The following is a 24598-nucleotide window of genomic DNA, read 5'->3' as shown; positions in this document are numbered from 1 at the left end:
AAGGTCAATGGCTGTAAAAAGGCAAGGTTTGGAGGGAGAGACAGTATTTTTCATCTGGAGAAAAAGTAGGCAAGTTGTTAGGCACTTAAATCCTTTTTCATGTCTGAAATGTCTACTGTACAATAGAAAATTGAATTTTATTTTGAAGATTTTCTCTTGGTTGCCCTTGAGGATTAAGCCTTGTGGGTCAGTTGTAGAGTGGTTTTATTACAAATGAGGGCTCCATGTGGGAGGATGGCACAATCTGCAGTTGTGTGGTTTCTCACAGGGAACACTGGTGACCTTCAACTTCGATGGGAGTAACAATCAACTGGTTCCTAACAGAGACTAGTTTCCTCAGGTGCCTGGGGCAATGATTTGAGTCTCAAAGAGCCTCCTCTGCAGGGAAGGCTTCTAAATACTGTATCATTATGGCATGTGAACCATTTATTGAACTTTGTATCCCGATTCATTTTTTCAGTCCACACTGTAATGAGAAGGCTATGATTATGACCACTTTGTTACCACTGATGGGTGTGATTTGCCTGCTGAGATTTTAATCATGATTTCTCCCAGGAGCCCACCACTTGCAGCAAAAGGTGATGGCTGCTAATGTTTAGCATAGCTGCTAATATTAAAAAAGGGCTATGAAATCACTCTTTGCTGTTTTCAGTGAGGGGATGAGAAACATCTGTCTTGAATGTTACAAGAAAAAAAAATGTCAGCATGGAATTTCAAGTGTGAATCTGTGGTAATCAGCAAGATGGAATGTGAACTCTTGGGGGAGATTGTATCATTCTCCAAAATGAGGCAAAAAGGGCAAAATAACTATTGGGGAGGGTTGTGAGTAATGGCTTTGTAACACCTAATGTATTCCATTTTTCTGTTAGCCTTTGGCTTATCTTGCTATTTTTCTTTTTTTGGGAGGGGAAATGTCCACGTGCCAGAATGTGATTGAATAAAGACTGTCATTCATGTTGCAGCATGTTATGAAAATATCCTGGAGAGGCTAAATAGTCCAGAGGGAGACTGAGAATAGCTGTGTCTGTGGCTTCAAAGCCTCAGTAAAAGTCGATGGGCTCACTCATTTTGACTTCACTCAGATCTACAGCGAATGTAAAGCCTTGAAAACGCAATGATAGGTGCTAGATCGGATGGGTCCCCCACTTCTGGGAGTGCCACCCACACACACTCTCCTCGCTAGCCAAAGAGAAAATTTTAAAAGCTATGATTAAATTGACTTTGTACACTTATTTTAATGATCAGGAATTGTTCCGGAGAAGACACACCTCATCCTAAGAAACAAGGGGTTTCCAGCAGGACTGTGCAGGGTGAGATCCCTGCAGAATCCTCAGTGGAAAAAATTATCCAGGCATACTGTGGACATCACCATGCCTTTTCTGCCCTGCCTGAAAAAAAAGAAATTACCTGTGCCTTTAGGCAGGAGTATCTTTCAAAAACACACCCCACCTACCCAGCAGAACTACCAGGCCTTGCTGGAGACGTGCTTGAAGAAAAAATGCCTGTTCACAGATGACAGCTTCCCTGCTCACATCAGCTCTATTGGAACGGGAGCACTGCTAAAGAAACTACCCCGAAATTTGCAGTGGAAGAGGCCACATGTAAGTGACTTTCAGTGAATAATCTCATGTAAGAGGATGATTGTAGCTGGTAGCCAGCAAATAGTGTTAGCACTGGGCAGACTACTCTTAGACTTTAATTTAGATGTGCCTTAATGCATCTAGAGATCACACTTATTGTGTCAGCTGTCATTTTGGAAGCTGGGGTACATGGAGTTGAAGCATTTGTTGCCCAAAATCATAACCAGCCTTGTTCAGTTTATATTCAGTAACACTCGGAGCAGGCAGCGAGAGCAGGGAAAGGCAGTGGGGGGAGCCGGTGTCCTTGGAGCTCACAGCTCTGATGATCCCACTGTGATTCCATGATGACAGTTCTCATGGCGATGATCCCTCTCCCCACAATTCAAGATCTTGACCTTTCAGATTTCTGAGCTTTTAGAGAGTTCTTAGCCTTTGACCCCTCTCCCATGGACCACATACCGTTGTGATGTTGGAGTCTGCTACTTTTGCCGGCAGTGACAGGTGCCTTATCCTCCTACTGGGCTGTTTTTTTCCTGCTTAACTGTTTACTGTACTTAGAGCAGTCTTTTCCCAGCTCTCTCTCAAGATTGAGCTTCTGCCACAACCAGTAACTGACTATCAGTCAGTGAGATGTTTTTAGTTCTGGGTCCTGTGTTTTCTACTTGTGCCCATATTTCCAAGGCCTTTGCTGGTATCCCATGCTTAAACTGAACATCACAATAAGAGATACCTGGTTTCAAGGGCTGGTCACAGAGCAATTTCTCATAACAAATGGATAGATAACAAGTCCAGGAGGCCAGGCCAGAGCGCTGACACAGTTAGGTAAGGCCTGTTATTAGCAATGCAAGTTCTGTTCTTACTAAGCCACTGAGCAATGTACTGACAATCAGATCTTCCTGAAAGCAATATATAGAATTATCTGAGAATTTCAGTAGCACTGACTCCTTATGTTACCACGTCTGTAAGGGAATTCTGCCAGGTAATAGCAGATAGCATCTCCTATCTAAGTTATTTTTTAGCTGTCATATTTTGTCAGATTTAACCGATTACATAGAAGGGCTGAGTTTCTGCAGAACTCATGAAAATCACTGGGAAAGTAGAGGCACCTTTGCAAAGCCAGCAAGAGAGCTTGGGAACAGCAGCCCTCGTTCTCAAGAGTTTCATACATAATTCAGTCTCGCAGATGGTTTGAAGTCTCGCATCTGCAGGTGGAGGAAGAGTGCGGTCCTCAGGGGCCTGAGCTGGGTTGTGCCTGACACTGTGGCTGAGGCAGCTATATCAGCATAGAGGTATTTGGGAGGGAAAGGTCAACATGAGTCCTCTCCTCTACAAAGCCCTTCAGGTGTCCCTCCATCCCAGAGATATTGGAATGGACTTGAAACCTCCTCTGTCTCAGAGTCCACCGTTCTGCTGCTCTAAAACTGCCTTGTGAAGAAGGCTGCCATTTGCTCTGAATGCCAGACTTAGCCCAGCACAGGCTTTCTGAGGATGGATGCTGTGCATCCTTCAGTCCCTGTGCTGCAGAGGAAATGCTGAGATTCTGCCATTCAGCCTGCAGGCTTGTAGCTTGCTGCATTTCTGACTGATGGCCTGCAAACTGAACACCCAAATTCACCAAGGGTAGGGGTTGGGGTCTAATTACTGTAACTGCCTTCTGAGGGTTTGCTGTTTCTCTGATACTGCCTGAAGGGGAAGCCAACAGTGTGAAAATTAGCTAGAGCAATTTGTGGGTCATTAGAGTGAAACATAAGTTTGACACTTAGCTTATTAATTTGACCCCAGAGGCACTTGTGAGAGGAGAAAAATAGCAACATAATTTCTCTCTGAAAAATTATTCACAGACCCACTCATCACAGCAACAGGAACTTCTGTAGCAGCCGTCAGTTAGTCTGTAGCTTGAATGTCATTCCAATTGCGGAGGTGTCAGCCGGGGTAGCTGAAAGTTTGAACAGTTATGCTCTGCCATTGTAACCTTTTTTGGCTGAAACCTGTCAGCAATTACAGAGGAGTAGGGCTCGCAGGCCTGAAGGGTTGTCTTCTCAGTGAGATGTTCGTGGAGACTCATGGTGATGAATCTGAGCACCGGTGGCTTATGTCAGATTCCAAATTCAATGTAGACCAAACACAAATGTGTGCCCAGGCTTGTGTCAGATTAGTCACAGCACATGGTAACACTAAAGCTATACCTGAACCAGAACAACGTCTGCTGGGTCAAAGGGATCCTAAGTATTTTGAAAGCTTTGAACAGGCAGAAGAAGTGTTTTGTGTCACATATCCATGAGGTTTTTACATCCTAGACTAAGGACTCGCTGTATTTCCCATCTTACGAGATTGCAGCTCTGAAGGCAGAAAGTCCTTGACATGAAGCTAAACCAGCTCATGTTATTGACTTCACTCTCTCCCTCTTTTCTCTTTGGTTGTCTGCTTCCCAGGCTTTGCACAGAAGTCCCGTATTTTATGCTGCAAACAGAAAACAACTTGATCTCTGCCAAGGATTGGTGGGTAAGGAAGCTCCTTTGTATAAATATCTAAGTATTCTTATACAAGATAACCTTTTGTGTGGAATTTTGACTGTATAAAACTTGGCATAGAAATAGAAGGTGTGCATATCCTTATCTCTTCACTTGACGTGGTGTGGATGAAGCAATCATTAAGGTGGGATAGACTCAGTAAAAAACCTGGCAAGCTTCAAGGTGGGATTTGAGGGGTGAGAAGTGTCTCCACAAGCTGAAACCACTATTCTGTATTGCTTCTGTGCATGCTAGTGTTGCAATAAGAAGCGATCCTGTCCGCTTACTGGTCTGTAATGTTGCTGCTTGACAATTGAACAGAGACAACAGAAGAAGGAAAATCAGGCTTTTGCTATCTTTGTACCTAAGTCTTGTTGTGAGTGCATCCTATTCTCAGCTTTACAGTTAGAAAAATCATTTTTATGTCTGTGTTACCTAAAGTAAAAGGTTATATTGTAATCTGTAAAGCAGGAAGGGGCAGGACTAAATTAATTTTGAAGTGGTTTAAGCCCTTAAACACAAAGTCTGATAAGTACAGTCTTGCACGTGAGATCCATTGGAAATTATTTTTCTCTTCTGACAAGTTAATGTTTTCAAAGAAAAAGGGAAAAGTTTCTTTTAATAGTGTGCCTTTACAGAGAACAGATAAAAAACCATGCAATGTCAGTAAAAAATTGGAAATTTTCCATTTAGAGCTATTTCTTGCTAAATTTCTTATTTAACCAAACAGTATCCAAATGAAAAGATCATGAAAGAACAATTATAAACCAATGATGGTTTGGTTAAATAAAGCACATGTCTGGATCATCTCATTTTCTGTGTATGATTTGTTATAATTGTAAAGACATCAGCACAACAGCTCTTTTGCTAGGATCTTAGTGGTGTTCCTGAACTTGGCTGACAACTCTTGCTTCTCAGCCAACTGCATGTGTCCATTTGTCTTGGCGCAGAGAACTGCTGGTTCCTGGCAGCCCTGGAAGCCCTGACGTTTCACCAGGACATCTTGGCTGCAGTTGTGCCACAAAACCAGAGCTTTGAGAGGAAATACGCTGGCATTTTCCACTTCCGGGTACATCTGCTCCCCCAGAGTGCAGGAGGTCTTCAGAAATCCTCTGTCATGTTTTGTGTCACACCCTTAGATAATTTGTACGTGGTTCCTCTTGGCCAGGGGCAAGTGGCCAGAGAGTATCCCGGCTGGCGAGTAGCCCATCACCCCTCCCACAAAGCAGTGCGGGCAGTGGATCAACTGCAAGCTACTCTGAGGATATACCTCTGCTTGGCCCTCCTCTCCAGCTGTGTCCTACCCACATTTTAATCCAGACAAAAGTCTTTCCCCATAGTGTCAACAGTCAGCAGGACTGTAGCACATTTGCTCCAACCTTCTACCCCTTTGCCCAGCTCTTGATGCAACTCTGCCTCCCTGCTGTTAGGAACTCCTTCCCCAGAGGCCCAGCTGTGCCTGATTTCCCTGTTTAATCCTCTTACACCTCATGCATGCTCTGTTTTCTTCTCTGGCAGGGTGGGGGAGAGGATTTGACTCTGTGGGTACGTCAGTAGTCCCACTGACCCAAAGCAGCTCTCCCTCCAGGGCAGTTAATCTTGTGCCCACAGCTAAGCTATCTTGCCTTTCCTGTTGTTTCAAGGGGAGGTCCCTTTCAAGGGAAACATCAACTCATAACTCATTCCTTTCCCCTGACAGTTCTGGCACTTCGGTGAATGGGTTGACGTGGTGGTTGATGATCGTCTGCCGGTGAATGAGGCAGGAGAGCTGGTCTTTGTTTCCTCAGTCTATAAGAACGTGTTCTGGGGAGCCCTTCTGGAGAAGGCGTATGCTAAGTAAGTGATTCACTACAAGTTATGTAAATAGTCTCTCTAAAATATGTTGGTTGGTGCCTACGCAGTTTGTTCTTGTTTATAAATGCATCTCCTAGGCCTTGCCACTTTTGGAGTGTAGTAAATGGTTCTCATCTTTCTATTATTACACAGTAGAAGCTGCCACTGCAGTAGCTGTTATCAATCCAGGGCCTTGAGTTTAGATCCAAGGGTTTAGGAGTAAGTGTGAAAACAGACCGGATAGGGAGTTGTCCTCTAAGTGTTATCATTGTTTGGAGTGTATTGGCTAGAATGATGCCCTCCTTGTAAATACCACAGAGGAGCAGAAGGCCACAGACAGGGATTTTTAAAGGTGAATGATTTCTCATGCTTCCTTTGATGTATTATCACTATGAGAAACTTGCAATGAATTTCACTTTGGGGGTCTGCTGAAGAATCATGCTTTGGTTTTGGTAGACGTTCCTGCTCTCGGGTCCCCCAGAGCTGAGGCATTCAACAAGTCACATGGCACGATGAGAATACTGGCTTGTCTCCAGGGTGTTTTGTCTAGAGTGGTTTATCAGGACTAAGAAGAAAGCAACAAGGCCTAACTGTTGGAGTTTGTTAATTTTGGGCTGAAATAATCTCTGCAGAGCAAGGAAAAATTCTAGTTAACAGTGAGAAAAAGATCACAGCAAAGGAGAGAAAGTTCAGTTATTTTCATTTGGGGTTATCATTAGAACAGAAAGAGCGCAGAAAGTTGTTCAGCGGTGGTGAAGAAAATCATATTGGAGACTGAACTCTCAAGCACAACATGCCTCTCAAGGCACTGTATCAGTGTCTGGTGTTATATTCAGACAACACTTGCTAAGGCAGAGTTATCAAAGAAGTATGGGCATGTTCTCACTACTGTACAACAGGGGATGATAGTGAGTGAAGAGTCCCTTTCAGACTATGGCCAATATTGGAGGCAGTTTGCCAGATTTCTCTCTTCCTAAATGAGAAAGATTCCCCTAAAATAAACATGAGTTACAGCTTTCCTCAACCTATCATCTGTGACTATAACCCCAAGAATATATTGATGTCTTTTTTGCTAGACTCTATGGCTCCTATGAAGATCTGCAGATTGGGCAAGTTTCAGAAGCTTTGGTGGATTTTACAGGTGGTGTTAATATAAGGATCAAGCTTGCAGCAGCTCCTCCTGATCTGTGGGATATCCTGACAAGAGCAACCTACAGCAGATCTCTCATGGGCTGTCAGACACATTTAGGGGTGAGACTTGGAGTGACATCAAATGGCTTCACAGCTAAAAGCCTTTCTAGACCTGTTTCCCTCTGCTCAGCTAGTCATTGTGACTCAGAAAATATCAAAGCTGCCGCATGTGGCTTCTGTAGAAATCTCATTCTTAAAGTTTGCACATGGATTGATTCCCTGCAGCTCTCAGCTCCCTGTTGTGATGTTTAGGAACTGGTTCATCTGCTGGAGAACCTCTATTAAATAAGGACCTACTGCATTTTCTCATTTTTGTTAAATAAATTTTCCATTTTTGCAGGTGGTGCAGTGAGGCACAGAGACTCATGGAATAAACTTATAGCTAAGATAGAGAGGTGTGTAGTTCAGAACATGAATTCAAGTCTTGGCTTCCAAGCCTGGTGCTAACACTTCAGCTGTTGGGAAACCCTACTGTTCTGAAAATCAAAACCTTACCTCCTGGACTTTTTAAAAGTCAGATGGTCTCTAGCCAAAGATCCACAATTTAGGAAGGGACCTTCCCAATCAACCTTCCAATTCCAAACGTACTGCAAAATATAGCTGTTAGGAGCTTAGACTCCTAGACTCCTAGAAATTCTCCATTTGCATTGAGAGTCATTGCTTACATGGGTACAGGTCTCTGGTACTGATACAAGTCTGCTGTGTAAGTAGGGATAGAATAAAAGGTTTATTTTCCTTCTGTTTCTCTTCCTTGTATACAGTCAACAAAGGTCCTGAAGAATGGGCTTGTTGCTGGCCATGCCTACACAGTTACTGGTATTAGAAAGGTAAGACTAGCCCTAAAGTCCTGGGTCCAGGTTTGTTTGGATGTCAGCAATTTTTATTGCAGTCATAGGTTCATCCCTTAATCAGGGCAACTATGGTATCTCCTCCCCCAATGCTTTTCTCTTAGTCTAAGACTAAAAGAGACTGCGTGCTTTGTAAAAATTCACTTTCAAGTGTGTCCATTTTAGTATCATGACCTTGACATAAAGGACAATGGATATAGATCAGCATATTTCTAAGGGTGGGAATGATTCACAGCGCTCTGCTGAGAGCATCACCTACAAATGCATCTTAGCTGTTAAGGATGAAAGGACTGGCCTTTGGGGATGCTGGGAGGATGTGCTGAAACCTACTTGGGGTGAAAAGCCTTCCTCTGAAGTCAGAGGAGAGGCCATAGAGAAGTAAAGATAATTGAATACAAGGGCCGAAACGTGAAAACCCCACTGATCTGCAGTGGATCCCACTGACCTGCAGAAGCATCACTGGCAGTTCCCTAAAGATATTTGTCTAGAGGTAAGGGACAGTAAAATAATAGGTCCCAAAGAGTGGGAGAAAGCTTGACCTTTCTCTTCCTGGACTGATGGATGACTATCTTGTTCAGCCACAAAAGGAGGTTGACAAGGGTGGCAAAGGGCTTTGTGGGGCTTTGGACATGTGATATAGATGTGGGTGAAAGCATGTTCAGTACGTCTAGCAAGAGATACTAGGAAAGCTGGAAGGGATACTGTGAGCGGCATGACGCATGCCTGTGTCTCCCACACACAGCAGGAGGGTTTTAGGTGTGGACTTTATCAGACACATGTCTGTCAGTCTGGCTCCTCTGGTGGGATGAAGAGCCAGGCAGGAGGAAAGGACTGAGTGAGCATGCGGAGCTGGTGTGAAGTCAGCCGTTCTGCTGTGTGCTGCCAACAAAGCCCCTAGTCAGCCTGGCTCCCTCTTCTCCCACCATGGCATCCCAATTCAGGTCACCCCATGGGCTGCCTTGTGCTGTGCCACTGCACTGGGCAGGACTTAGCTTTCACAGTAGTACAGTTCTGCCCCTACATAAGCACAAAATGAGCAGATGTTGGAAAGGAAGAGGAATTTACCATCAAGCCTCCGAATTAGGAATCTGTGAGGCCACTGGTTTCAGTTACAGAAGGTAAGATAAAGCATCTTAATCTCTTTGTGCTAGCATTCAGAGTTGCATGTTCATAGATTTTTATCATCATACTTGCTGGCATCTATGAGAACAAACAAAATCTTTGTTAGTATCTGACATAGTACAGTGATATAAACTGGATGAGAACTGCTGAGACCTTGGTAAGCACAGTGTTACTGTTTTCTGCAGGTGACCTGTCAATATGGACCAGAAAACCTAGTGAGACTGAGAAATCCATGGGGAAAAATTGAATGGAAAGGAGACTGGAGTGACAGGTGAGTTTAAAAAAAGGAAAGGTCTGATGCTGAGTGTGAGGAAAGGTTTCTTAGAGGAAACATGCTGCCATCTTCAGGCATGAATTAGTGCTGACAGCATCATTAAGATAATGATAGTTGCCTGCACAGCCCCTCTGGCGTCAAAGCAATGACTCAATAGATTTGTATTTCTCCAGCAGATAGTGCTCATGTGGTTGGGCTCACTTCACACATGCAGCTTCAGCAAGCTCAGTTCTGCTTTTCCATTCACTGAATGCCAGAGGAAACATAATATGAACATCAGATGCTGACCATGTTGCTGTGATCTGGATGGCACGCGAAGTGACAGATAGCTGTGCAGGAGGCTCTAAACAAACAGCATGTTTCAGGGCACACAGCCCTTTATTACAGGAGGGACCGTGCAAAGTCCTCCACAGGCTGCAAAGTGTTGGAGTTGGGTGGCTGTGAAGGAGTCCTCTGTCCTGGCTGGTTGGGGAAATGCAATCGGGTATGAGATCAGAGGAAGCAACTAGGGAGGCAAATGGGCCCCATATTTGCATCTGCCTGAGTTTTTTGATTGAGATCCATGAAAGACAGTGGTTTGCATTCTAGACCACAGGAAACCGTAGACTTGTGTCCTATTCCTCTTTGAAGCGGAGCATGTGCCTTCCTTCCAAGCTACACTTCATTCCCTGCACAGACCCTGTTTGCTGAGGCTTGGGGGTAGGGAGGAGGAAAGAGCACAGGGAGGTGTTGAGAATGTGAGTGACTTTCACCTTGTCTGCAGAGCAGTAACTTCTCTGATGCGTGTCTATCACATAATGACAACATACCAGCTGCTCCTGTTGAAGAGCATAATGAGCAACATACTGTAGGCCTGCCTTTTAAATGACTCCCAGCTGCCTCTTGTGCTGTCCTAGTCATTCATTCATTATGCCAAACACTCTTCCTATTATGTCTCCTTTGACAGAAAATTAACCAACAAAACAGGTCTAGATTTTTATATTTTAAGTACTTGGAAGCTGTGTGTGCAAGTGAACGGACTGACTGATGGAGCATTTCTGGCTTCTGCTGGAGAAAACTGGAGCCTTTTAGCTACATCTCATAGGACCCAGAGTGCTTCTGGAGAGTCTCCCGTGGCTGAAGGCATAGGGGGCCTGTGTTTAGTGGGGAGGAAATGTGGAGATATGTGGGGACAGGGATTTGGCATCTTTTTATACAGGAAAGCTATGTACTCTGCCTTGAATTTGAGGCCACATTTGGTTAGTCACCTCATGGTTTTGCCCTCAGCTCTTACAAATGGGAGCTGCTGAGCCCAAAGGAGAAGATTTTGCTGAGGAAAAAGAAGGAGGATGGAGAATTCTGGTAATGGCCCAGTCTCACCTCTCCCTCTCTGCCAGTATCTCTGGGGCTGAGTCTGGAGATGAAGCAGCACATTGTCACTTAGGTTGAGACATATGTGATCTGCTTTGTAACAGCCCATGCTTGCTTGCTCTCTCTGCTCCTCTGTTTGGTGATGTGAGAAGCAGTAGCCTTGCTGACACGGAAGAGATGCGCTGTTCTTCAAAGGGAGAAGCAGGACGCTGCCAGGTCTCCCAGGGCTGCTGGAGTCATGGGCAGTTCTCAAGAGCTGTTGTCCCACCTTTTATTTTTAAGATAGCTTTGGGAAGCTCTTGCTTGCTTTGTTTGTTCGTGGTTTCTCCATGGCTTCTGCCACGAGGTGGCAATGTTGTCGCCCGTGTTATTTCACTGCGGTTTAATCTCTGCTGCTATCCTTTGCTGAAATTTTAGTCGTGCATTTGCTACTGCTAGATGCTGCTGTTGGAGCAGACGCTCTCTTCTTTACTGCCTAATAAAATATGAGCATTACCATATGTAACACAGAATGCTGCAGCTTCGAAGTTCCCTGCTCCCTTTCCTTTTCTTTTTATAAGCCATATGGACTAAACTAAACTGCTGACAAGATGTCTCTTGGCACTCTTTTCCCAGGATGTCTCTGCGAGATTTTAAGATTCATTTTCTAGATCTGATGATCTGTAAATTAACTCCAGACCTGATGAGCCAGGAAGATGGGAAAAAGTGGATGTACTCCCTGAAGAGTGGGAGATGGGTTAAAGGAAGTACAGCAGGAGGAAGTCTGGGATTCTGTAATGGTGAGGGGTGCTCTTTTGCATGACTCTGGGGTAACATTGCTCTGCTGACTCAGTTACCAGCACCTTACACCTGTTAACACAAAATTGACAACAGAAACATGCTCTTCCTGCATAACCTGCCACACAAGCATCAGAAATAAGCAGCTGAAGAACTTTTGAGTAGCTTCTGCTACCACAGAAGCTGCATCACTTGCAAACATAGGACAATGGTCTGGTTATGTCGTGAAATAAGCTGCAGAATCCTAGGATCGGTTGCCAACACTGAGCTTCCTTGGGGCATTAAACCTGCCTGTTAAAATTTGCATCCTTAGCACTCCAGAGAGTGGTATTTTAAGTAAAGTGAATGGGAAATGCAGAGACTCGGCCGTTCTGGAAGCAGAGCAGTTGGGGTCTGAAGTCAGCTAGCTGGTACACCAGAGGTGATGGAGCGATAGTGATACATTTATAAACAAAATGAGCTCTTAGTTGCAAGTGAGTGGAAATGTAGTTCCCTTGTTCCTGGGCCTTTGTCCTGTCTTACATAGTGGTTACACTGCTAAACTTGTAAACTGCACTGTAAGATCAAATCCCTGTGGGGTCTGGAGGTCCAGACAGCCTATGACCTATTCAGTCTGATGCCAGGCATCATGTGGGAAGCTGGCAACCCACTTTGTGATGGAAAATGACATCAAAATATTTTTCTTGTTTTGCTTAGGTACCTTCTGGATGAACCCTCAGTACTGGCTGAATGTTTTACCAGTTGAAGACAATAAGAAAAGCCTGATTTCATGCAATGTGGTTATATCCCTGATGCAGAAACACAGCAGCAAACACCGGAACCGAGCTCCTCACCTCTTCATTGGATTTTTACTCTACAAGGTGTGAAGAATTGCTTTGCCTTTCTTGCTTTCACCAAATAGGAGAACTTCCAGCCCCTGTAAATTGTAGAGCTTTGCAGACCAATAGTTTTGTTGTGTGCAGGGTGATCTGTGCTCTTTTCTCTTTGCCTGTGCCCAGTTTCCTCACATGCCAGGAAGTTCCAGCCTAGCACACGGTATGCTGTATGTCAGCCTGCAGAGCAGTGAGAAATGCCTCTTGCTTCAGAGCACACTGGGTTTTATTTTGCCCTTTCTGAGAATATGTGCAAGAGCTGGGAGAGGGTGCTGGGAATCCCCTTATCCTGGGGCAGGGAGAGTGCTGCCCTCAGGTTATTTCCAACCATGGTAAAATTGTGCTTGAGAAGTATTCCTAGTATGATGTGGCAGCTGCCCATGTGTGAATACTGCTAGTTCCCTGTGTACCCAGGGGAAAGTGGATATCACTAGAAGGAGTGAGAGTATCCCCCCTCAATTCTCTGCTTATCTGAGTGCCTTCCAGAGCCACTCTTCTCCCTTGAACAGAGCCACAGCTCTTGTTGCTGCTGTGAGTTTGCACAGTTATGGAGAGATGGCTGTGGGGAAGGCTTTTCAGGTGGAGGGGCTGAGGTTTCTGAAGGCAAAGACCCCAGCTGGATGTATGTAGCTGCTTCTCATCAATGATATAGCTATCTTGTGTGAGACCCAGAGGTCCCTGACTGACAGATGCTCTGTTTCTTGTCTTCCTGCAGGTGGACCTACAGGTGAGTCCCTTGTCACTGCTGCTGGCTGTTTGCTGAGGGACCTGGGCTGGTGCAGCTGTTATGACAACACTGAAGGTGTTGTGTTTGCCTTTGTTCCTTGGCTGACAGATAGTAACTGTATTTGAGTTAAGTGAGGCACCCCAGTAAGTCACTATTAATGTAGAGCTATCCACTGACTCTTCTGAAAAGCAGCCATATCAGGAGGGCTCAGTGGTCTTAAAAAGGAGCATTAGTTGTTCAGCTTCTGACTGGGTCTTCAGAGGTATTAGAAGTGGCATCAGTGTTTACCTGATCAGCAGTTTGTCCCTGCTGCAGTTGTGGGATGGTGCCCCAGTTCTTGGCTGAGCCTAAGCTGGACTCACTGCAGTGCTCAGGGGAGTCAGAGCTACCTTTCTGCTGCCTCCCCATCTTGGGGTGAGGTAGGAACAGAGTCTGTGTCCCATGCATGTCGGGGGTCTCCGGGGATCTCAGGTTCCTTACTGGCTGGGGATGCTCTGGAGCTGATTCTACAGGTGTTTCCAGCTTCCTCAGGCCATCTGTATTTCTAGCATTCTCTTTAGACAGCAGTCTTTGGGACCTGAGGAAGGTCCCTGGAAGTGTAACCCTGATATAAGTCCCAATTTTGACCCTGACCTCAGGGGGCTATTTAAAATGGGGAAAGGTTTACCTCCTTTCATCTTGAAAGGGCATATCTTCCACTCTGTTACTGCTCAGAACACCTCTTAAATGAGAATCCCTTTGAATTTGGTCTAGCAAAGAAAAGTTTTGGTGTATGGTCAGGGCAGCACAACTGTGTTCCCAGTTACTGTATTTCCGGCATGGTAACCATGAGGTAAGATGCCACTCCTTCCTGACTTAAAGATTTTGGGCATTATCAGGGTTACAACTGAGTTAAACTTCCTGGTAGAGGAGGTCTGAGTGTGGCCCTAGCACACTGCTGTACCACATCCGAGGGAGAATGGTGGCAGACAGGACTTTAATTTCAGGTTTGTAGTGGTTGCCAAGATCAATACAGAGAGATGGCTGGCTGAGAGCATCTAAGGTATTGGAACTATGGTCAACAAAGTATTGACTGGAATATAAAAACTTTGGAATTTAACAGAAGGGTCATAAGAAGGAGTAACCCTGAACCCTTCAGGAGAAAGATTGCTCTATTAGTAAGAAAAATACTGGCAAAGGAAGAAGAATAGCATCTTCCCTATGAGGCTGCAGAGTAAAACAGCTGAATGTTTTGAGGAACAGCCAAGATCAGAAGGTGGCAGTGATTTTAGCTAGCAGGATTATTTATTTGGCCTGTGTACTGGACACTCAGTGGCATTAAAAATTAGTTCAGTGTTGCCTGGGTCAACACTTTATCCATCCTCCTATTGCAGGAAGTGCCTCCAGAGCAAAACATCTGTAAGAGCCAAGAGTGCCAGGCAGATCAAGGACACATGCATGGAGTCATGGCTAGGAATTATGTTGCTCCTGCAGTATGCTCAGATCACAGGTGCTCTGAAAAATCATCTGCAACCAGATCCCTTGTGCAAAAAACAAGCTGGGGACAAAGTGCATGGTACCTGTGGGATAGGAGGGGTGTTCTGACTAGTGAAGAGCAGTCTCTAGAGCAGTCCTGCCTGAAGATATTTCTGCCACTATGGTAGTGACTTTTGCAGCAGCTGCTTTGACAGGAGCCACTTCTTCTCTCCAGTCCTTGCTTCTGTTCCTTGCAAGTGCTGTTATACTGTTGATAAGGTTGCAGGAAGCCCTGTTTTTGTCATATTAGTATTGGGCAGGGGCAGTGCTTAGTGAAAATCACCATGTCCTGGGAGGAGACTGAGTCCTTTGGGCCCTGTTGTCTGCTTGTACTGTAAAAAAATCTGAGGTGTGAAGGCAGGCTGTCTATATTATGCCTGTGAATTCTCCACAAGTCTTTTGTCTGTTTGTTCAGCTGGTGCAGAACACATTTCTCTTCTGTTTCTTCCCTTAACAGTACCAAGAAAGCAACAGAAAGCTGCCCCCAGCTTTCTTCACCCGACATCAGCCTGTGAACAAGCACCAGATCTTCCTTGATGAGCGGGAAGTGACTCATGACTTCCACCTGGAGCCTGGTGTCTATGTGATTGTCCCATCCACTCTGGAGCCTCAGCAAGAGTCTGAGTTCATCCTGCGGGTCTTCTCCAGGAAGCATGTTCTTCGGTGAGATGCTGCTTTGCTCTGAAAAAGCAGCACAATCTCTTTTGGAGAGGCTGGCTGTGGGTTTCCCTCACCTTAGGATTCTCAGTGGCTGAAGCACTGCTTTTGGCTTTATCCTTTCAAGAAGTGTTGAGCTAGGCCCCACAAGGGATTCTTGCAGCCTGCTCATATGTGAGACTGGAGAAGGACAACAATTTTTAACGCATCATCAGTTTGCCAGGAGACCCTGCTGGCGATACTAGGATGGTTGTTTTGCAGAAATAGTGCTTCGGAGACTTCAAATGCTGGTAGCCCCTGGAGAGACGTATGGCCATGAGGGTTTCACTTACTGCAGCTGTAAGACTAGGGAAAAAAAACATATGCTGCAACAGTGGGTTGGGGCCCCATCTGGGGGTGGGGGATGCCACCTGTGTTGAGACAAACACACAACTCCTTAATGTGTCTGCTTTTTTGCATCTCCAGGGAAATGGGTGGGAACACCAGTTTCATCCTCTCTAAGGTGAGTGAATATGAGGGAAGTGGAAGGTCTGTGGTTCAGAATGTTGTGCTTTTCCTGTTGCTCTGCCCTATGGAGAGGCTGAGTGAGAACATGAGTGCTTGTGTTGCAGCACTTTTGAAAGGATAGCTTGGGTTTACAGGCAGAGTCCACTGGACTGTGTGGACAGATGCAGTCAAATGTGGGGGACGGGCAAATTTTTAGACATCTTTGTTAGTCACCTTTTCGCAAACTTCTTTTAGTGATGCCATTTTACTTGCTCTGTAGCCTTTCATATTCATGGCTTTTTTGAGACTCCTGGCCCATTCTTGCACTTCTCCCTGCTTCTTTCATGCCTTGAGAGTTTTGAAGACATCATGGGACCTGAGCAGTACTGTTCCCATGCAGCAGTCTATAGGTTATTTTCAAAATAACTGAGCTCAATGGCAGTGCATGCACATCTCCAACTTGTGCCAGGGAGTTTATAGCGTAATCTGTTCCCCTGGTGTAAACAGGGCATTCCTTCTTTCATCTCCTCTATTCTCCTATATAAAGGAGGACAGAGACCCTTCTCTCTCTTCTTGGCATGGAGTGATCCCCATCCTTTGTTGCTGCACAGCTTGGTGGGGGCGAAATGTTTCTCCCCAGAGTGTTATCTGAGCATTTCTTTCCAAGAAATAGCATTTCTATGAGGTGGAGAGCTATCTCAGCAGTGGGCTGTGTTAGTAATGTAGCATTGATTGCAGTGGTGGGGAGAAGGTGGAAGGGCAGGGGATGAGTGTGCTGTTCTGGGAAAACATCTTTAGTAACTGCCTCGGCGATGTTTTTCTTCCTTGTGTTAATGATTATTTTTTTTTTTTTTAAATATCTTAAAGGAAATTGTTGATAGGTATGAAGGCAAGATTTGGGAGGATTTCTTCACAAAGCATTTTGAACAGGTAAGTGTGTCCATGAGCTGCCAAACTCCTCCAGAGCTATTATGTAGCTCTGTGAAAGTAAAATCATGTGGATGTTCAAGGGAGGTCTGGGTGTGGAAGTGTGTGGAACAGGAGGTTGGACTGTGTGTACAGTGCTGATTCCATGCAGCAGATCTGACCACTGAGCTTAGCAGTATGTTGGCATTGAGATAGGTACACTTGTCTACACAACAGGGTGTGAATGCCTGGAACGTAACGCCACAGGACACTGTGGATGTGACAGTATCAACAGGCACAAAAGGTATTAGCAAAATAATGGCCAGCAGGTCCATAAACACATACTAAAGGACTAGGCAGGGATGTATCCTCTAAGATCCCTTTTCCAACAGCTAGGGGTGCCAGGGAAACAGGAGAACGGACTGCAGAAGCAGATCAGGCTCACGTGCTCTCTCTAAATGTTAATTCTTATTGCCTGTATTGGGGTCAAAGTGGTGGGCTGTGTGGATCTACCCTACCCTTTAAGGTGTTCTTACACATGTTGGGGAAACTTGCCTACTAGACAACACCCCCTGAAATATTGACACTTGTACATCCTTCATCACAGTTTGATGGCAGCTAAGTTGCTTTGAGAGGTGAAGTAGATATCAGGTGTCCCATCACCTGCTTTTTTCACTAATTTTCCTAGTGAAATATGATCCTTATTGTGAAATATTCTTTCTAATGATCTCTCTCGCCTGATTTGGGATGGAGTTGACCTTCAGGGATCCCACTAAGGTGAGGGATGCAAGCGTTCCACCTTTCAGAAAAGGTGTCTGCCTTTATTTAGTACCATACCCTGTACTTGGCAAACACGATTTCACAAAACCACATTTGCACTCTTGATAGCAATATTTTGACAGAAGCTGTTGTTAAAAACAAGGAATGCTTTTACTTTTTGCAACTTGTTTAAGATTTTGAGAATGGTGTGGCTTTCAGATGTGCTAGAAATTGCCACTTATTGCGAGATGATGGTCTTTTGCTGTCGGGAGGTCCAAGTACGCACAGAGGTGAGAAGTACTGCCATTTCTTAATACGTTACCCTGGCATGCCTCAGTGATCTGAAACAGGCTTTTATTTTTGAAGAGTGACATTTGAAAAAAATCCTCCAAACAAACAAATGTCACAGTTTCTAAAAAACCTGCAAACTGTATTATAACAAGGAGGAGGGCAAGTCTCTTCTTTGAAGAGTTTCAGGAGGAAGTATTCCAAAGTTTCTATCTTTTTTTGTTCATAAATGATAAAAGGGAAATATTTGAAGCAGGTCTCTTGACAGTGTGCTTGATGGGACAAATGGTACCAGGGCTGAAAGGTTAATGGTCTGGATTCTCACTCAGTGTAAATCTGCACTACCACATTGATCTGTTTGGAGCCCTGAGAACTTAGCCCAGAGCAGACTGCAGCTCTTGCAGACTGAGAATCTTGTCGAGTTCAAAGGGAGTCTTTTTTATTGATTTTCACATGGCTGGAGTGGAGCCAGAAAAGCAGAGAATGAAGATGGGACATGCTGGGAAAACAAAAGAGGGAGAAAAGTGATTTAATACTTTAAAAAAAAAAAAATTCTCTTCCATATCACAGAATCCTGAAATAAATGCTGTTCAGCTCCAGAGGATCCTGAATAATATATCTTGGAGAAGTAAGTGCTGAGAAATAATGTTTCTGTAAAATAAACCCTCTTAGAGAAAAGCCTCAGCTCCTGTATCTGTTTCTTGAATTCTGGGAAGAGAAACTGGCTTGAATCTGACTGAATTGACTCTTCTGACGCCATGTTAGATTTCCAGAGAGAAAGGATTTGCTGGGGTTTGAATTAGCATGGTAGGAATTTTATAAGTGAAGCTAATCTGGTTTGAATTTCAACAACTGAAAGAATGAGGGGAAAGAGCATGCATAGATATTGTGTGTGAATGCAGACTCTGAATTTAACCTCCAAACCCAGCTTGACCTCAACCTTGATTCTGAAACTGTATCTCATATCACCCAGTGCCACTGCCACAGTCTTGGCAGTGCCACTGCTTGAAGGTGTAGAAAGTTAGCCTGGTCTGTAGGCAGTTATGCAGTGGAAGGGGGTCTTGTCTTTACCTTGATGTGCCTAGTTCATGCCTGCTATTCCTATTTACCCTTCCCTGCTATGCATGCATAGGGCTGTTCCTTGCTCTCTTTGTGTTTGGGAGACAGGATGGAGGTGCACGTGGCATGTGTGACTCATGCTCATGAGAACGAGGTGAGCCCAGAGGTTGTCTCTCTTGTGAGGATTGTAACATCCACTCTGCCAGTGGCAGTCCAGAGCACCCCACAAGCTCATAATTTGGTCCCTAGTTATAAATAACGCTACCTGGACAGCAGCAAGGATTTGCAGTGGCTGTTTTCTCTGAACAACAGCAATGAAGTTACAGATACAATGATGAATCCAGTTTTCCTTCCCAGTTTCTTCACAGGTAATAACCAATGTGCAACACAGAAAATACACTGTCCAGTCATTATAGGCAACAAAGAACACAAAAGACTGGTGTCATGCGTTTTCTGTTTAAGCTGAATTTGACATTGCTCCCTTTTCTACAAAGGTGGACAAGGATAGCTCCTCTGCCTTTGCAAAGTGATCCAGCAGGCACTGTTTTACCTGTGAGAAGGCTATGTTGAGCAGAGTCTTTATTTTTCATAAGTGATCAATTTTAAGATACTAATTTAGAAACTTTGCAGTACTTGATTCATATTTACTAAACAAGGCTATTACAAGATTAAAACATCTTCAATTTCTGCAGAGAAGGGATTGGTGAGTTATGGTTCTGTCCCTTGCTCAATGGAAGTCTACAGTCAATCTATAATCATGATTTGTAGCCAGATTGGAGTCTATTTCTGTTACTCTTCTTGTAACTTATGTATGAACCAGGTATGCTAAGCTTTGATGTAGCATCATGTTTTCAGTGATGCCTGTACTTTTAATTATATTAACAGAGCTGGCAGTGTCTCTGTGAAAGAGAGAGATGCTTAGCGCAAGGGTTTTAATTAATCTGCAGTGCTGCTCCCCAAAGCTCTTCAGGTCAAGTGACTTTGCTCAAGGTCAAGCAGTAAATTCTGTTTGGGATTACAGCTTTGGATGTCCTTTTCCTTCCATTTTCTCTAATAGCTGGAGATAGTGTACCATATTTCATTCCATATTACATGCCTGCAGGGAGCTCATATTGGATTTTCTGAGACTAGTAGAATCCATCCTGTTGCCTCATATTTTTATCATCATAAATGATACGTCTTCGCAAGTGGGTGTAAAGTTTCACAAAAGCTTTGGGGCCTGAGCCCTCTCAAGTGAGGGGGAATTTTGTGAGAGTCCATTTTTCTGAGAGATGTTCAATGACTCCTCAAAACAATCTTTTCTTTTTTTTTTTTTTTCCTCTCCAGATTTCCAGAGTTTTCACCTGAGTTTCAGTCTGGATGCTTGCCAGGGTATCTTGGCGCTCTTGGATGTATCCTTGGCATGAGTGATACTTCTGACTCATATAACACTTCACTGAAGCATTATTTCTTAGGGCAGGCGGGGTGTTACTGTGATTTCTTTACCACCAGGACATGGCCCTGCTTACTGAACTTCTCACCCTCCATAATAACAGTTCAGCTGTGACAGAATGGAATTGGTTTGGGAAAGGGTTGATTCCTGCTGCCTCTGAAATCAGCAGCCAGGTTTCCATTAACTTTAGTGGGAGGAGGATCAAGCCTATAGACAGGCTTGTGGGCTAAGAAATCATTATCCTCATATTATACTTGTGTGAATGTTAGAGTGGCTATGAGGTTTTGGTTTGTTTGGGTGGGTTTTTTTTTTTTATGTAATGGGTGCTCTCTGTCGTGTAACTGAAATGTTCTGACCTTAATTCTCTCACTAAGCTGAATGCCTCGGGCACACTGAGTATTCAGGAATTCAGACTCCTGTGGAAAAGGCTGCTTTTCTATTTGGTATAACAGTAATTTCTGTGCTTCCTTGCAATAGCTTCCTGCTCACAATCCCTTTGGTGTTGTCTGTTGGTTTTTGAGGGGTTTGTTTTGCATAAAAATTTTTATTCTTGCCCCCCAGGAAGTTTTTCAGAAAAGAGACACTAGCAGATCAGGAAAGCTTGACCTTGTAGAACTGCATACAGCTGTACAGGAGACAGGTGAGCCCACAGCACGTCTTGGCATGTCTCATCCGCTTCTTCATAAAGGCTGGAAAAAGCTCAGGGCTGGGAAGCATCTTGAGAATTGTAGGTAGAGCCCGGGAAGAGTGGAAAACATCACAGGCTACATGGTTTTAGCTATCTCTGTTTCCCTCTTTAGCTGGGCAAACACATCTGAAAATTATTTTGCTGTGGGATGGGCTACTTAATCTTTGCTCCAGTATGGTCCAGTACTGATAGTTCTCTGAAACAGAAGTGTCTGTCTATTTTAGACCCAGTTTTTAAATCCCTTCCTGTTCATTGCTAATTTAATTTTAAAAGACTGTGTGGGATTGTGCGGATACATGCAGGAGGTCAGATCTAGCTCATATTAAATTGGTACCTCTGCTGAAGACGACAGCTCAGGGACTGAACCTGGAAGTGTGGGACTTGCACAGAGGCAATACTGGTGCCAGACTGCACTGATATAATGTCTGAAGTTTGATCTAGAAATGGAAGATGATACATATGGGTCCAAGTTCTGTTGTTGTTCCTGGGCTTTGAGTGGGGGCTGGTGCTCAGTCTTGTAGCTTCTTTTGCATGTTTACAGATTAAATATCACTCCTGTGTTTGGTGTGTGGTTCACCCAGTTCATCTGAGTCAGTGAAAACACAGTGAGAAACCCAGGAGGACCTCTGCTAAAGCAAAATAAAATCCCAGGCCATGAATAGAAAATACTATTATTCCTTGCAAATGCTGCTTGACATTGGGACTGATGCTTTCTGTATGAGCTTCCTCTGGATTTTCTTTTTCACCTCTTTTCCTACCCTCTTGTGGAGTATTGCTCTTAAACACAGCTTCTATTATTACCCTCATACACCATGAGCAAAGGATGCCCATGTGTATTTTATTCCATCTCTGACAGGACTGTGAGTATAGGGGATCATGTCTGAACCCTTATAAATTTGGAGGAGAGATGTCCATGTAGTGGTCTGTTTTGGGCTGGCTAATATTTGATTATCTTAGGGGAGGTTTGAAAAACTAAGCTATTGGAGAAGGGCTGCAGACCACTCAGATGTGCATGCTCACAGCTGTGTGCACACCAATAGCACATTCAGCTGTGTACAGCTGGGAGCTGCCATCTTATTGTTTTCTGTTTTTTTTTTGTTTTTCCTCTTTTATGAAGGCATTTCTCTCAGCAATGAAGTCTGTAATTTGATGGCAATCAGATATGGTGACCCTGACTTAAAGATCAGCTTTGAGAGTTTTGTGTGCTTCATGCTTCGAGTGGAGATCATGGGAGGTGAGACTGGCATTACATGGCTGGCCAGGCAAGCTGGGCTGCCCAGCTAGGCCCTGGCCCTTCTGATGCTGCTCCAGGTGACAGTGGCAAGGTCAAAATTAGAAAGACTGGGTTTCTGAATAGACCAAGAATAATCAGTTTAAAGCAGGAACAGATATAGAGGAAATCATGCTCCCTCTCTTTACCTTTCCACCGTTTGGGTTGTATATATCAGAGTGATTTAGCTCCCTGCAGGTTTGTGCCAGTCTTCTGTAGGAGGAGCTAGGCAAATTACAGATGAAGACTGCTCATTTTCCAGGAAAAGCCTTGGAATATACCTTCCTTTGGTGGGACTGGAGTTGTGATGATGGGACAGCTGATACTCAGTCTGTGAGTTTGTGCTGTAGACACTTTGCAGATGTCTCAAAACTGTAGTGGGTGAGGTTGGGACTGCCTGCATTTCGAGGTTTGACAGCTGGATGGACAGACAGTAACATGCCTGACTTTATTCAGCTGCTCCCTGTGTCCCAGCCCCTGGGGATCTTCCAGTGGCAGAACAGAGAAGCCCACATGTGCTTGTGAATAGCCTGCAAGCTCTGCCTTTGAGGTTTTTCCTGAAACAGAGTGTCTTGGCTGGTGTTGATCTCTTGGCTATCAAGTTAATGCTCCTCATTTATTTCTTTCGCAGAGGCCTTTCGCAACTTAACACAAGATGGCAAAGGGATATATCTCCGGGAATCTGAGGTAAAGCCCTTTCCCTGACTGTCAAATGCAGGCTCCTTCATTGCAAGTGGCACTGCATGTTTTGTTCTGTAGCATTAAAAACGGTATCTTTACCTGATCACTTACAGAGTAGGTTAGAAACAACAAGGAGCTTCAGGCTTATAAGTCTTCTGCTCTATTATGGCTTCTGCTCCTTCTGGCGACAGAAAATCTCCAATGCTCCATAATGCAGTTCATCTGTGAACATCGCAGAGATCTCACAGGGATGGATGAGTTCAATTCACTTTCTCCATTATTTTACAGTGGATGATGATGACACTGTATTCCTGAAGCAATGCTGTAGAGGAGGGGACAACCAGGCCTGTGCCAGAGTGAGGAAGGCTGCTTTGAATCAACTTTCTGTGCACACTGGACTCTCTGAACTCAGCCCTGCAATTTACCTCATATGAAAAGTCTTCCTCTCAAGCAGACTTGGTGAATTGAAGTTTTGCTAATTAATGTATTTCTTTTAAGTCCTATTTCACTCGGACAATCCTTCTGAGAAGAGGCTGCTGGGTGCCAACCACTATGAGTGCAGTGTGACACCGTGGAGCATAGTGGCTGAGTTGCTGGGGTCACTTCCTTAATGCTGATGTTACACTATTGTTGTTATAGGATGGCATGCATTGTGGTGGTGCCCAGAGGCTGTGCTTGGCAACGGGGAAATGGCCCCTGCTCTGAGTGGCTTGTCATCTATTAGAGGAGATCCCAGTTCTGCAGCTGCTAGGCCCATGGTAGAGGACAGGAGTCTGTGTGCTTGTGGGGAAGGAGAGGTGGGGACTCTGAACAAACACTCTTCCCTAGCCATGACTTGGAAAGATGATTTGCAAGCATTCAGACCATCTCTTTTGCTTTTATAAATCAGCATAGCCCTACTGAAGTGAACCTAAGTTGATTTGACCAAGCAACGAGCCGGGCCTCCAGGTTTTTGTTGTGGATGGAGGCTGTGATGTTTGCATATTTATTTCAGAAAGGCAGTGGGTTTTCTCTGCAGATTGAAAAGTACAGTACAGTGAGAAGTAAACTGATCCCATATTGCCTTTAAGTCACCAGAGATTGGCAGGGAATAGATGTTCTCTGTAGCATGATACAGGAGCAGTCTGGTAAAACATTTGGATATTTGTCAGTTACTTTTTATAAAGCAGGATGAGAGAGAGTGTGTGTGTGCGTGTGTGTGTGTACTTTTAAATGATGCAGGCACATGTAGGTTGGAGCTAATTAAATAGTGGAAACTGGGTGCGTAGATGTGAACAGCATTAGAGAACATGTTATAAGTGGGACTATTCACATCAAACTCTATGCTCGAGGTAGTTGATGCATCTATCTGTAGGATCCTTTTTCACTTTCTTACCATTTATTTAACTGGGCTGGAAATTTCCACCCTAAATGCCTGTTACAGGTCACTGCTTTGATTATATTTTTTTTATTTTTTGCATTCATGTGGACAACTCAATTGTGGCTTTCTTCCAGTGCACTGCCTAGTCTGGGCGCTGAATGAAACAGCTCCAACAGGAGTGAACATATAATGAAAGACCATACTCTATGCCTTTGTATTAGGGAGTTATATTAAGCTTGCATAGACAGCCTTCCCTCTGGCTTTTTGTGACTTTTTAGGTCAGGAATGGCGAGGTGGACTGTGGATATACACGAACAAGACAGAGCTCAGGTATGTGCTTACCACTGCACTGAAGCCTGTGCAACAGCGTAAACATATTTAGAGAGAAACTCCATTGTGTATAAGTGTTCCCA

General features: G+C 44.4%; 1 protein-coding gene across 1 annotated transcript; it reads left to right on the top strand.

The window, feature by feature from the left end:
• Window positions 1-1370: 1370 nt before the first annotated feature.
• Window positions 1371-23140, top strand: CAPN14 (calpain 14). The gene is given in 20 exon segments (XM_074820620.1): window positions 1371-1601; window positions 4013-4082; window positions 5041-5159; window positions 5790-5926; window positions 7000-7174; window positions 7876-7941; window positions 9270-9355; window positions 10625-10699; window positions 11324-11487; window positions 12182-12357; window positions 15057-15262; window positions 15722-15758; window positions 16610-16672; window positions 18266-18323; window positions 20081-20145; window positions 20561-20629; window positions 20748-20826; window positions 21992-22108; window positions 22776-22831; window positions 23114-23140. Coding segments are annotated over 20 exon segments (2076 nt in total).
• Window positions 23141-24598: the final 1458 nt, after the last annotated feature.

The sequence above is a fragment of the Strix aluco genome, chromosome 3 (genome assembly GCF_031877795.1).
Source record: "Strix aluco isolate bStrAlu1 chromosome 3, bStrAlu1.hap1, whole genome shotgun sequence".
Lineage (NCBI taxonomy): Eukaryota > Metazoa > Chordata > Aves > Strigiformes > Strigidae > Strix > Strix aluco.
Note: the sequence above shows the minus strand (reverse complement) of the source record. Positions and strands in the feature narration are given on the sequence as shown.